The sequence below is a fragment of the Dryas octopetala genome, chromosome 1 (genome assembly GCF_963921425.1).
Source record: "Dryas octopetala chromosome 1, drDryOcto1.1, whole genome shotgun sequence".
Taxonomy (NCBI): domain Eukaryota; kingdom Viridiplantae; phylum Streptophyta; class Magnoliopsida; order Rosales; family Rosaceae; genus Dryas; species Dryas octopetala.
Genome location: NC_141366.1, coordinates 11,620,596 through 11,636,079, shown reverse-complemented (window position 1 = coordinate 11,636,079; position 15,484 = coordinate 11,620,596). Strand labels below are relative to the sequence as shown.

Genomic DNA, 15,484 nt, shown 5'->3' with positions numbered 1-15,484 from the left:
TCTGACTCCCACATCAGAAAATTTAATACACGTCAACATTTGTAATTTAAATGATATATACACGTCAGCATTTTTAATTTAAATTATATTTTTCAGAAACCAAACAGATATTTGATATTTATCTTTACTTAATTTTGAATTAAGAAACCAAATATATATCTTTTGGAGTTTGAATTTACAAACCACATTATTGTAGGAGTTCAAGCCCACGTGTGTTCTCAAGCCCAGATTTCCTGTTTCAAGCGTTGTCCTCATCTTGGACGTCTGTTGTTTTTCTATTTCACGCGTTGTCCTCATCTTGGACTGGTTACTTCATTCGATAATTCAAGACGGCCAGCTTGTCTGTATTCCTCTGCAATTTTGTTCCACGGTAGCACAGTTTCTATTGCAGATTCTTAATTCTTTGTTATTCTTTAATCCAAGTTGGTGGTTCTTCTCATTCTTTCTCTTTTTGTTCAATTGTCACTTGCATTTGTTGTTATATATACCGATTATATATGTTTTAGGGATGAAATTTATGTGAAAACGAATATGAACTAGTTTATGGAAATTTACGTACTTTAATTAGGCTAGAAGTAGTTCCTCTATTCTATCTGACCATCAACTGCTTGTTTGGTACAACCCTGGTACAACCCTGGTACATGGTATAATTTACACATAACTATATATGGATGGTGTTTATGTTCTTGTTCACACATAAGCAGTTTCTGTTTTTCATTTCTTTCACCATGAACTGTTTTTTGTGTTTATATTGTTTTTACAGGTAACTATGGATGGTGTTGTAATTGGGAAATTCGCATATAATGGCAAATCATTGTTACACCCTATAACTGCCCATACATCCTTTATGGAACTATGTTCAGCAGTCGTCTCTCGATTTGATGAGCTAGTGATTGGGTCGTATCATCTCCAATATTCTATTAATAACCACCCACAATGTATGTTGCAGACAGACATGGATTTGAATATGCTACACATGGATGTTTTGAGCGAAAGTAAACACTCCGTCGATATACAAATAATTGAGCAACATTGTCATCGAGTTTGTGGCAATAATGGCAATAGTATAGATACGCAGTCATTTGCTGCTGAAGGCCAAGTGCACAATGATGGGGATAATTTTTTAGCTAAGTACGCAACTCCTATCACAAAAATGTACCTATCAGACCCTTGGAAAAGCTACATAGAACATGTTGACCAGAAATTCGAAGGTGGGGTCGTAGAATTCAGACAAAAATTAGTGAAGTATGCCATCGAAAAAGGGTTTGTATTCAAATACATTAAGAATGACGGCGAAAGGGTCACTGCGGAATGCAGTAAGAAGACTTCAGAAGGATGCCAATGGCGTGTGCATGCATCTGTATGTCTTACGAATAAGTACTTTTATATTAGAACGTTGGATAACGAGCACACTTGCCAAGGTCGGGTGCGTGCCCAGAAGAGTACCATGATGACTTCAAAGATCATCTCTTCCATTTTGGTTGACCAGGTAAGAACCAAACCATTACTAAAACCCATTGAAATTGTTAAGGACTTTAAAAGAAATTATGGTATGGATATTGCGTACCACCAAGCATGGTATGGTAACGAGTTGGCTAAGAATGTAGTGCTTGGTGATGATAGTTTACAATACCAGCAGCTGATATGGTATGTTGATTGTTTGAACAACACCAATCTTGGTTCTCATTGTATTCTAGAGTGTGATCAACGTACATCCCGCTTTAAGCGGTTGTTCATTGCATATGGTGCTTGTATTGATGGCTTTCGATATTGTCGGCCACTATTGTTTTTGGATGGTACATTTGTCAAGAATAAATACAAAGGCACTTTGCTTGCTGCCACCGGGAAAAATGCAAACCAAGGTTAGTGCTCACTTGTTTCCATTTCAGGATCAAATTTATGCGTCACTCAAATTACTTATAGTTATTATTCTATTTTAACATGTAGGTTTTTACCCCCTAGCATTTGCCATGGTAGATATTGAGAATGAGGCTAATTGGACATGGTTTTTGGAGAATTTGTACCACTGTTTATCCCCACAAGAACGCACTATAACTTTTATTTCGGACCGTAATAAGGGGCTATTGGAATCTGTTGGCAAGGTTTTTAAAGGCCACCATCATGCCTTTTGCTTACAACACTTGAAAGAAAATCTAAAGCTGAAGCTACCCGGTCATGCTACTAAATTCCGAGATTATATGCTTCATTTGCTCAACAATTGTGCGTATGCGTCAACCCCAGAGATATTCGAGTCTAATTATGCACTTTTGTGGAATAATGGTGGTGATAAAACAAAAGAATTTTTAAATGCTTTACCAAAAGAAAATTGGTCCAATGCCTTTTTCAAGGGATCCAGGTATGCATTAATTATGTCAATTCGTAGTATTTTGCTTGGGGTGTTAACTAATCACTTTTGTTATATGAAAGGCATTGGTCATTGGACATTTGTTATTTAATTGATTTGTTTCATTCTGTATGGTATGGATATTGCGTACAAAAATTGAAGTTTTATACACCCTGTGATGGTTAATTTCCATTAGTATTGATTTGTTTCATTCTGTGAATTTTTAATAATCTTCAGTCAATCCACAAACTTTTGATCAAATGTCTCAAACTATCTTAGCATTTTTTTTCACTACCTTCTTTGCTGTCATGCCATTGGGTCCACTATTGGTACATGAAAATATATATAATACAATAATCAACAACTTATTGTGTCAGTGTGTGATAATTATTGATATTTTCCTAACTTGCTTAGCCTACATAAATGGTGAAATTTCATTCATATTTTGACCATGATTTTTCTAGATATGAAGAAATGTGGTCCAACGTCGCCGAGTCGTTCAACAACTGGATTAACTATGAAAGAATGTTACCAATATACCAATTGGTTGATGGTATAAGAGTGAAGATGATGAAAATGATTGCAGACCGACATCACACATCTAAAAAATGGAATGGTTTATTGTGTCCTGATATTGAGGATAGGGTGGACAAGCTGATACAAGCTGGGAGGCATTGGGACATAAGCCGCTCTGAAGAAAGTGTCTTTGAAGTGCACAGTGATGCTACTGTGATGGTTAATTTACAAACCAAAGAATGTTCATGTCACAAGTGGCAGATCAATAATTTCCCTTGCGCCCATGCATTTGCTGCAGCCATAAAGAACAATGACAACCCATATGAGTATGTTGATGACTACTTCAGTGTGAAGAATTACGTCCTTACGTATTCATTTCCCATTTCACCCATCCCAGATATAGACAAACCATGTACCATCACCCCTGAAGAACCATTGCTCCTACCTCCTTCCACACGAAAGCAAGCCGGTAGGCCAAGGAACAAGAGGAAAAAATCACCAGTGGAGGAAGATAAGCGGCCGATCAAGTGTAGCCGTTGTGGAAAATTAGGCCACCATAATAGGAAAACATGCCCATCTGTACTCTAAATGCTTATGTTGTTCCTTCAATTATTTTCCATTTCCTTGCACATTTATAAATTGCATTTGTCCATTTGCCTTCAAATTGTAGTAATTTTCATAAACCTTATGCTTTATACAAGCATATTTCTTCCACCAATTTGCGAATATGCAAAGTGTTATGGTTTCTTTTCGGGGTTTAGTATTTATGATTAAGCTTTTAAATGTAGAAATAAAACACATTACCTAACGTGGAATTAATGCTTTTATTACAATTGAAGAAGCACTCCTATAACTCTATATGGTTGGGTACATTTACAATCACAATTGGTACCCTTATTAAATGAGTTGGTACATTGTCGGTACAATTAACAGTGGTAAAGGTATATAGTGGGGGGGGGGGGGGAAACAGTGTTAAGGGTACATGATTTACGGTGAAAAAGTTCGCGGTTTCAGGGTTTAGGGTCTATGGTTTGCATGGAATTAAACACATGCATGTACATTACGAGTTTATGTGTCTCGGTACATTTAAAATCACATTTGGTACATGTGGAATATAACGGTTTAAGAATAAAGGAAATTTACATGGTTTTAGAACAATGAATAGGGTAAAGGATTAAGGGTTTAGGGTTTCGTCTCGGGGTTTATTATTTAGGGTTTAGAGTTTTAAAATCGGTATATTTGGTACATGTGGAATATAACGGTTTATGAATAAAGGAAACACTGATGGTTTTAGAACAATGTATAGGGTAAAGGGTTTTGGGTATAGGGTATAGGGTTTAGGGTTCAGGGTTTCGTCTCAGGGTTTAGTATTAAGGGTATACGGTTTAGGGTTTGGGGTTTAGAGTTTTAAAATTGGTACATCTGGTACATGTGGAATATAACGGTTTATAAATAAAGGAAACACTGATGGTTTTAGAACAATGTATAAGGTAAAGGGTTTTGGTACATGTGGAATATAAAGGTTTTAATAATAAAGGAAACACTGATGGTTTTAGAATAACGTATACGGTAAAGGGTTTAGGGTTTAGGGTATAGGGTTTAGGGTATAGGATTTTTAGGGTTTAGGGTTTAGGGTTTACATGGGGTTTGGGGTTTAGGGTTTAGGGTATAGGGTTTAGGGTTTACATGGGGTTTAGGGTTTCGTCTCGGGGTTTAGGGTTTAGGGTTTAGGGTTTAGGGTTTAGGGATTTGGGTATAGGGTTTAGGGTTTAGGGTTTAGGGTTTTAGGGTTTCGGGTTTAGGATTTCGTCTCGGGGTTTAGTATTTAGGGTTTAGGGGTTTAGGGTTTAGGGTTTAGGGTTTAGGGTTTAGGGTTTAGGGTTTAGGGTTTAGGGTTTCGTCTCAGGGTTTAGGGTTTAGGGTTTAGGGTTTAGGGTTTAGGGTTTAGGGATTTAGGTATAGGGTTTAGGGTTTAGGGTTTATGGTTTTAGGGTTTCGGGTTTAGGATTTCGTCTCGGGGTTTAGTATTTAGGGTTTAGGGGTATAGGGTTTAGGTTAAAGAGTTTAGGTTTTTTTGGTTTAGGGTTTAGGGTTTTAGGGTTTATGGTTTAGGGTTTAGTGTTTTAGGGATTTGGGTATAGGGTTTAGGGTTTAGGGTTTAGGGTTTAGGGTTTTAGGGTTTCGGGTTTAGGATTTCGTCTCGGGGTTTAGTATTTAGGGTTTAGGGGTTTAGGGTTTAGGTTAAAGAGTTTAGGTTTTTTTGGTTTAGGGTTTAGGGTTTTAGGGTTTATGGTTTAGGGTTTAGGGTTTAGGGATTTGGGTATAGGGTTTAGGGTTTAGGGTTTAGGGTTTAGGGTTTTAGGGTTTCGGGTTTAGGATTTCGTCTCGGGGTTTAGTATTTAGGGTTTAGGGGTTTAGGGTTTAGGGTTTAGGGTTTAGGGTTTAGGGTTTAGGGTTTAGGGTTTAGGGTTTCGTCTCGGGGTTTAGGGTTTAGGGTTTAGGGTTTAGGGTTTAGGGTTTAGGGATTTGGGTATAGGGTTTAGGGTTTAGGGTTTATGGTTTTAGGGTTTCGGGTTTAGGATTTCGTCTCGGGGTTTAGTATTTAGGGTTTAGGGGTATAGGGTTTAGGTTAAAGAGTTTAGGTTTTTTTGGTTTAGGGTTTAGGGTTTTAGGGTTTATGGTTTAGGGTTTAGTGTTTTAGGGTTTAGGGTTTAGGGTTTATGGTATAAGGATTACAGTTTAGAGTTTATGGTCTATAACTCTACTTGGTCGAGTACATTTACAATCACAATTAGTACCCTAACTAAATGGGTTGGTACATTTTCGGTCATACAACTCTACATGGTCACATTTACAATCACAATTGGTACCCTAATTAAATGAGTTGGTACATTTTCGGTCATACAACTTTACATGGTCACATTTACAATCACAATTGGTACCCTAATTAAATGAGTTGGTACATTTTCGGTCATACAACTTTACATGGTCACATTTACAATCACAATTGGTACCCTAATTAAATGAGTTGGTACATTTTAGATACAATTAATAGTGTTGAGGATATATAGCAGCCAAAAAAAAAACAGTGTTAAGGGTATATGGTTTACGGTTAAGAAGTTCGCAGTTTATGGTTTGCATGAAATTAAACACATTCGTGTACATTACGGGTTTATATGTCCTGATACATTTATAACCACAATTGGTACATTTTGGGTTTAGGGTTTACATGGAGTTTAGGGTTTAAGGTTTAGGGTTTATGTAAAATCATTTATTACCATTGAAGAAGCACAGTTTAGAAAAAACTGTACATGGATTGGTACATTTGCAAACACAATTGGTACAATCAGATAACAAATCCTAAAACAACCTGGTATTTCCCTTCAGGTTTACACGGCTAAATATTTTAACTACAAACCTCCCTCATCATGCACATGTTCATACAATGTCCTCATCTCTGTACACAAAATATTTAAGTGCAGAATAGCACAAAGTACCATACACATTCCTTCACCTATTCACATAAGCACATATTTACAAACCACACACATTCTAGAAAATCCAAACTGAAATATCCATTTATAAATTAACTGTAATAAATTCACAAAGTCCCTAAACCCATGTTAGACCAAAATGAACTTCTCTTGCATCTTTGTACCAAAATGAATGATCTACCAAACCTACACACCATGGTTGTTTCAAAAGTATAGCAATATCTAGCCTAAATGAACCAACCAACCTAGCAATAAAAAAACACAAAATACCAACGACATGTATATCTTAAAGTCACAAGTCACTGCTGCTGCTACTCATCATTTTTGGACTGCATTTGTTTCTAAATCACCTAACATCATTGACAGACACCTCACCCTCATTTCCACCATGTCACGTGGTCGAAAGATCTGTCGTATTTCCATCTGGCGCGCATAATGCTCCATATACCACATCACAGCTACCCCACAATCCAGACTGGAAAAAAATTTAGAACCAATTTAGTGTGAACTAAATTAATAATACAAGTATTTAAAATGAGTATTCAACTTACGAATCTGCCTTTTGTTGGGGCGCCTTATCACAGTTAAGAAGCAGCCAATTAATTTCAGTTTGCTCTATTGCAGCTAAAGTCAATTTTTCAGATTCAGACAGTACATAATCCCCATGTTTGCTCCTCACAAAACCTACATCATCAACAATGTGGTTTGGCACAACTCTACTTTGGATCCCTCTTTTGGAATAGGGTTTGCACCAACACAAAAAAGAATTTACCAAATCACGCTGCATGAAACAAAATATGAATTAGTTAACTACTTAATTGTACATATACGTTACCCTCGTATTCTCAAGTTCTTACCAGCACATTTGCATCCCCGTAACATGTGCCTGGACGGTTAACAACTCGTCTAGGCTTTAATGAGTCATAATGGAACCATTTTTTCTCACTCCTATCCAGAATGAGAAGGGTAAAATGGTTTGGAGAAACATGCATCATTGGAAAGAAAATTATCTCAAACGACCCAAAGACTCTGAATAGTGTGTAATAAAGTAAACCCTGCAATTGCTTAGTCAACCCTCTTCTATGACATTCCTGCAACATATGCGGACAGTATATTGCATTAAACAATGTACCAAAACCTTAGGCTATTTTGCAGGAAATTAGCATTACGACCTTCATCAATGCAACACAGAATCACCCATGTTCATTTTGACACCTTAATTGATTTTGTAAACACATCAACTAGAAAGAAAAACAATAAAATCACACTTTGAACACAAATGGTGATTCTAAGAAACTAATCACCCGCTAATTGTGCAATTGGTACAACACAGAAATTACAAATAAATGAAATACAAACCAGAAACCCAACCTCACATTATATACTATCCCATGGTACATGAAATTCTGGAATTAAAAAAAAAAAAAAAAAAAAAGAACAAGAAACCTAATTCAGCCTTAATCCCTATCCCATGGTACATGAAATACAGAAATTTAAGTGAAATTAAATAAGAACAAGAAACCCCAATCCAACATTAAACCCAAACTCATGGTACATTAAATTCAGAAATAACAAAGAGATTAAAAAGAACCCTAACCCAAAACCACCCTCAAACTCAACCCATGGTACATGAAATACAGCAATTACAAAGTGATTACAAAAACAAGAAACCCAATCCGACATTAACCCCTTTCCCATGGTACATGACATACAGAAATTGTGCAATTGGTACAACACAGAAATTACAAATAAATGAAATACAACCCAAAAACCCAACCTGACATTATACACTATCCCATGGTACATGAAATTCTGGAATTAAAAAAAAAAAAAAAAAAACAGAACAAGAAACCTAATTCAACCTTAATCCCTATCCCATGGTACATGAAATACAGAAATTTAACTAAAATTAAATAAGAACAAGAAACCCCTATCCAACATTAAACCCAAACTCATGGTACATTAAATTCAGAAATAACAAGGAGATTAAAAAGAACCCTAACCCAAAACCACCCTCAAACTCAACCCATGGTACATGAAATACAGCAATTACAAAGTGATTACAAAAACAAGAAACCCAATCCGACATTAACCCCTTTCCCATGGTACATGACATACAGAAATTAACAAGAAATTAAATAAGAACAAGAAACCCCAATCCGACATTAAACCCAAACCCATGGTACATTAAATTCAGAAATAACCAAGAGATTAAGTAAGAACCCTAACCCCAAACCACCCTGAAACCCAAACCCATGGTACACGAAATACAGCAATTACAAAGTTATTAAACAAAAACAAGAAACTCAATCCGACTATAAACCCCTTTCCCATGGTACATGATAAACACCAATTACAGAAAACCAAAACAAACCCAAATGAAATCCGAACTTGAGAAGGAAACGTACGTACCATGGGTGGTTGAATCAGTCCGTTCGAATGTCTAGTGTCAACCATGGTCCATCAGGTAGAAGAAGGAACGATATAATTCAAGAACCACAAAACCCAAATAACCCCAGCAATATTCTCCCCTATCCAACCTGGTACAATCGAAACTAAACTAAACTAGATAAGAGATAAGATCAAATTTTCAATAGAGAGGGAGTTTCGGATGATAAGAAACCAGGCTTGAGAAAAAAAAGGAGGAAACTAGACTGGAGAAAAAAAAGGGACTTATCAGAACGTTGTTTCTAAATTAAAGGGGAAAAAAAAAAAGGTGACATGGCTGCTGAGTAATTGATGACTATGATTAAAAGGACTTCTATCTATATTCTAAATCTCTCCTGGTGTTACTCTAAGAAAAGTGTTAACATTGGACCTATCTCTAAGTTTCCCTAATATTTTTTTGCACATAAGTTAATGGATAGCCTCCTAGCTAGTCCCTACCAAATTAACAAAAAAAAACATGGTCAGATGATCATATCTAAAAGACCCCATATGTTTAGGAGATTCTGAACCAGTGAACCGGATTCCAAAACAATTAATCGTGCCTTTCTTTTCTCCAAAGTCGAATCTAATGCACCACCATGTGGTCATTTTTCCCTACAATTACAAGGTAGGCCCACTTTTGTCTCCAAATAGGCTACCCCACGTCCCATCTTCTTGTGAATTTGTATTTATTTATGATAGCGAAATAGATTGATCCCCTTTTCATATTTCATGCATGGGTAAGTCCTACACTCCTACCAATGGTAAGTCGTATATATTTCAACCTAATCTTGTATCAGTTTTTTTTCCTTTCTTCTGCATCAAATTTGTCAAGAGCTGTTGTGGATATTGAATCTTCAAAATGGTGATAATGCTATGCACATCACCAAAGGATTATGGAGGATTGTGGATTAATGGATTGAGACATTAATATTGCAGTCTCTATCAGCAGTACCCCAACTACCAAACATTGGTTGGTGGTACGTACGTTGCTGCAGCTTTTACTTTAGTTTACTGGATTACTCGGAAAAAAATTACTCTACCTACCTTATAAAGTAGCTTAGGCTTGCTTAATTAGCATATATATATATATAATTACTAAACAAGAAAACCAAAATTAATTAACAAGAGCATGAAGATGATATTGATGATCACGACGACGGAGAAGAGAAGAGAAGAAATGAATTATTAGCGTTGGCTAATGGTGGAATCGGTTCGGTAACCAACCTGAAACACTAAAGCTGACTACCGAACCAATCGAGACGGAATGCAAAAAAAAAAAAAGACCCGCCGCCAAATCGATTGTCGGTTACCGACTTTTCAGGATTGGTCGGGGTGATTTGGTGTTTCGAGAGTGGTGGTTTCCATACCGCTTCCGACCCCCCAACATAGGCAGTGCGGTTCGGTTGTGCTATCGAAACCGACGGAGAAGGAACAACCACCAAACCAATCAGTTTGGATCGAGTCGATCGGTAAAAATTGGTCAGTCGAGAAAAAATGCCAGCCCTTGCCATTGGTAGTTCTATACTTCTATGTAATGGAAACGAGAAGTAAAGTGTTCGATGTAATGCTTCAAAAATATTGAGATAGGCAACTTTGTATTTATGAAAAAAAAAAATTCTTTATAATTAATTTTTTTAAGCTATGTTTTTATATGTTTTCATATGGTCGATCGAAAAATATGTTTCCCATAATTGAGTATATAATGAGAAATATTGTCATATCCAACAATCTTTTTACATATCAATAGGATAAGATTGCGATTTTTCTTTGCATCATAGGAAAAGACACTTTGAATGATGATGTTAATACGGCCATATTATGTATATAAGTATATACGGTAAATGTCTGCATCAATTGCATGCATGCTTTCTAATTTGATACGACAAGGGAATCCAGAAAAGCTGAAGCCATCGCACCAATTCTGTCTTGCCCTGCTCTCTTAAATATTGACCGTTGATGTGAATATTTAATATTTTATGTACATTACTTTCGCTTACTATAATTTATAAATATAAAATTTAGAATCTTTGATAATTTAAGGCCCGAGACGATCGCCTTATTCACAGACTTATTATAGCACTACTAGCTTTACTGTCTCAAAATGGGTTTGATAACGTTCTGTTTTCTGTTTATTTTAGTTAATTTTTCATCTCTCTCATCACTCTTTTATTTCTCTGTTTTTGCTCATCTCTCTTATTTTTATTTCTTTTGACTATAAAATTCAATAAAAAGACAACCTTATCAAGCAGAGATGCTATTCCTAATAGACCAAAAGGAATGAGTGTGTAGGCCTCACCAAAAGTCCTAGGGCCTGAAGCCCGAAATTTGGGCTGGCCCGGTCTGGCCCGAAAATCTCTTGGATTGGGCTTGGGTCATTCCCTTGAAGCTCATGAGCCATCCGAAGTCCGGCCCGTTTAGGCCCGCCCAAAGCCCAATTTGAGAATCATAACATATTTAATAGGTTTTTCGTTTGTTTACTCTAATAAATTATTGATATACTTATTAAGTTATTATATAATACTATAATGTTAGTAAATAGTAACAGTGTAAACTATGTAATACCATAAATAATAAAGTAATTAACTTTAAAAATTATATACAACATTACAACTATAATAAAACATAAATGTATATGTGTATATACAACTTTTATAATACAATTATAATTAAAATTATTAAACCATGATCGTCAATTCATTAATTCAACGATCTGAACCGTTCATTTTCTATTTTTATAGTCAAAGATCATACTTACAAAAAATCGACAAAATCGGAATTCATCTATCCATTTGATTATCATTAGAAAAACCATGATCGTTCATTAATTCGACCACCGTTACGTCACTTTTACATCTCCGATTAAGCTAATTTTTTACAAGAATTCTCTTTGAGTGGGGAACTAAAACTTGAATGGTTCGAATCGTTGAAAACACGATCGATATGTGAGCTTCTACATATAAATACACTTGAAGAGTATAATTCTAATAACTTTCCCGTTGAAACCTTGTTGTTTTCATAATTATGAAGACCACAACGTCATTTCAACAATCTAACCCGTTCATTTTCTATGTTCATAGTCAAAGATCATCCGTACAAAAACTCGGCTAAATCAAAATTCATCTACCCATTCGATCATCATTAGAAAAATCATGATCATTCATTAATTCGACCACCATTATATCACTTTTACATCTCCGATTGAGCTAATTTTTTTCACGAATTATCTTTGAGTGAGGAACTAAAATTTGAACGGTTCGGATCGTTGACAACACAATTGCATCATTTTTTTATAAAAATATGTAATAAAATATATAATAAAACATAGGAATTAATATCATTTTGCTCCCCAGACTATTACACTTATATCAGTTTGCTCCCCAGACTTTTAATTTGAAAAATTAAGGACTCTGACTTTTTCAATTTTTCCAATTGAGGTTCTTCCGTCAATTTACACATTTTTTATCCAAATCTTTAAGGGCAAAATGGTCCCTTCCATTTAGATCTTATCATTTTTTAATCATGCATCATTTTTCCTCTTTTATTTATCGCTAAATTCTGGTTAATCATCTCGACATTTTAGATAAAAAAATGTATAAATTGACAGAATAACCTTAATTGGCAAAATTGAAAAAGTCAGGGTTCTTAATTTCCAAATTAGAAGTCTGGGGAGTAAACTGATACATGTGTAATAGTCTGGGGAGCAAAATGACATTAATCCCTAAAACATATATACATTTATGTTTTATTATAGTTGTAATGTTGTATATAATTTTAAAAGTTTATTATTTATGGTATTACACTATTACTAACATAATAGTATTATATAATAACTTAATAAGCATATTAATAATTTATTGAATTAAACAAACGAAAGAGCTATTAAATATGTTATGATTCACAGACTTGACAAATAAACTAATTAACTCAGTTAGTTGAGAGTTAGACATTGTTATGTGAGGTCTTATGTTCAAATCATAACATAGCCAAATCTTTTTTTTTTTTTAAAGATATATATTTGTCTAAACAAGCTTTGGGCCCATTTTGGGTTGTCCATTCGGGCCTAGCCCGGCCCGGCCCGGCCCGGCCCTCCAAGCCCGCAAGCCAAAGCCTGATAGGCGAGCCTTGGGCTTGTGTATTAAAGCCCAAGCCTGGCCCATTACCGACCCCTATGAATGTGTTCTCCAACAGCTAGTTAAATAAAAATATATATGGATGGATGCAACACTACAAGTCTAGAAGAGAACATTTTTTGATAGAATGTAATAGTTTTTGTGGTTGAATTGGAGCTGACTTTCCATTATAGCAAAAGGATTTTGGTAGTGAGCGCTACAAAAAGTTCACAATATAAAATCAAATACTATAAGGATTAATTTAAGAACACTACCGAAAGTTGATTTATGCTGCTTACATATGTCCAAAAAAATGCATCAGCTAGGTGATAGTGATACTAGCTTGATTTAAATTGTCGATCTCATTTAAAATAATTCAAGTTTTTTATTTAAGATGATCATAGTTTAAGTTTTAGAAGGTTTTGAGTTAAACTCTATTATTCATTTTTTATTTATTATATATCGTACTAAATTATGGGTTATAGAATGAAACTGCTTAAATTGTATATGTATGTCTTTATATATATATATATATATAATATTATAATGAAATAAAGTATTAGTTTAAAATACATAGTTAAAATTTAGAGAAAAATTTCACTACTACATAAATATGGCTCAATTCAATAACATTATGAAACTTATGTTTTTAGATTTCATCATATCAAACTTTCTCTAATTTCAAAACAAAAACTACCTATTAAAATACGAAATCAGTCATTATCTTTAATGGTAAGTTTTTTTTCAAAAGTTTGGAGTAAGAATGATTGTGTGAGAGGTGATACACCGCCAATGGTGGAAAAAAAAAAAAAACAAAAAAAAACAAAAAGGCAATCTGCAGTACAAAATTAAGCATCTCCTTTGGAATCCCAAAAGTCGGTGGAGGTCTGATGGCCAAAGTGAAGTGACTGCTTTTTCACAAAAGCACGCAGCAGGACCAATTTTGCTTAAATATATGTAGCCCTCAGAAAAAGAAGAGAAAATCAAATTGGGTCCAACAAAATGAGTAAGCTCACGTGAAAGCCAAATAATTAAACGAGGTCATAGAGAAAAATATATAAAGGCATAAAGGTAAGATTCTGTTGCATTGCATGCTGTCATCGCCATGTACACATAATAATAATATTGGTGAAGAATCAATATAGATCCTAGCATACAGAGCAGACAGTTCAACAGAATAAGTCTATTATTTATGTTGTTTATTTGGTCACCCTGCATTGTTTGTCTATTGTGGTCACAAAGTAGTGGTGAAGGGATACAAAGATCGACAAAGTAAGTGCACAAAGGTATCACTTTCTTGATTTTACTTTTCCACTCATATTTATATATGTTATTTTTTCTTCTTCTTTTCTATATAGAGTTTTAATTTCTTCCTCATCTTTTGATGCTAACGTTTGTTGAGTATTAGTACATGTCATAAATATTTATTAACGATCTCAACCTAGCTAATAGCTTGAGTTTTTAGGATGAATTTTCAATATGATATTAAATTTGCCTATATATGTGTTTTTTGGATGAAGATTTGTTTATGTGTATGATTACTTAAAAAATAGATCCTGCATAAGGAGTATTGTGCATTAGTCCCATACTTATAAGTGTCACATATGGTCATAAATACTTATCGGCATACGTCTAAAAATTACACCTATTAGATTTTAGGTTTAAATCTCATCTCAAAAGTCAAAACAAAATAAATTTTATTAAATAAGGAAAACCTAAAATGGTCGTTTATCGATCTATTTGATAGGCCCAAATTGACTTAGCCTAGTAACCTCTCTATTGACTTGAAAGTTACTAGGCCCTTGGATAGAGCCAAGACTAAGCTTATTCGGGATAGGACGAGCTAGCCAATTAAACCCTTAGGACCTAAAAAGCCTAACGGCGGGTAATAAGGCTTGGTCCGTCATTTTCAAAGGGCTTGGTTGACCTGAACCAACCCATTTCATTGACCTTCTTGAGAGATAAGTTCAAATGAGAGATTATTTCATCCTCCAAAATTATGAGAAATTATTCTATATAATTATTATATTAATACGTGGTATAACCAGTTTATTTGTTATAATATGAGTGGATGTTATTAATATTATACCCTACTAATATAAACACATCGTCTAGTAATACCCTTACACGTTAAATTGATTATACCACGTAACGGTATATCGGTTATACCCTATAATTTTTCCAAATTAGACAACTCGTTTTTTTTTAATTTCTATAATGTAATTAACTAATTATCGCACAAGCACTAGTACAATGCAATCAAAGTAAGTAACCTAAAAAAAACACATTGAAGATTTTCATTAATATAAAGGCTGTAAAGAGATTTTTAACATTTTCTAGAAAAACAATGCGTCGTGGTCTCCAATTAAAAAGGCAGCTAAAAAACTAATTAAAAAGGAAAGCATCCCTAATTTTCTTTTTTGTTCTGCCGAAAAAATAAAAAGATTCAAAAAAAACGAAAGGGGAACAAATTCCCTCCAAATGATTGGCCGCGAAGCAAAGCCCTCTTCTCTTCTCCCCCGCCATAAAGCCTTCTGACGCTACCACTGTCTGCCAATTACTCCCTATATATTCCCCTACCTTTCCCTTCC

The 15,484-nt window shown here is 34.8% G+C and overlaps 1 protein-coding gene across 1 annotated transcript; it reads left to right on the top strand.

Annotated features, from left to right (window-relative positions):
* The first annotated feature begins 787 nt into the window (after positions 1 to 787).
* LOC147297862 (protein FAR1-RELATED SEQUENCE 6-like) lies at positions 788 to 3,448 on the top strand. The gene is made up of 3 exons (XM_086229900.1): positions 788 to 1,862; positions 1,948 to 2,356; positions 2,809 to 3,448. Exons 1-3 carry the CDS (start codon positions 848 to 850, stop codon positions 3,446 to 3,448), a joined length of 2,064 nt encoding a protein of 687 aa, XP_086086026.1. The 5' UTR covers positions 788 to 847.
* The last annotated feature ends 12,036 nt before the right edge of the window (positions 3,449 to 15,484 follow it).

Excerpts from the sequence above, each read along its gene's own strand:
- LOC147297862 (XM_086229900.1), top strand. The coding sequence starts at position 848 with ATGGAACTATGTTCAGCAGTCGTCTCTCGATTTGATGAGCTAGTGATT. Across the intron at positions 1,863-1,947 it reads CGGGAAAAATGCAAACCAAG|GTTTTTACCCCCTAGCATTT; the intron begins GTTAGTGCTCAC and ends TTTAACATGTAG. Across the intron at positions 2,357-2,808 it reads GCCTTTTTCAAGGGATCCAG|ATATGAAGAAATGTGGTCCA; the intron begins GTATGCATTAAT and ends TGATTTTTCTAG.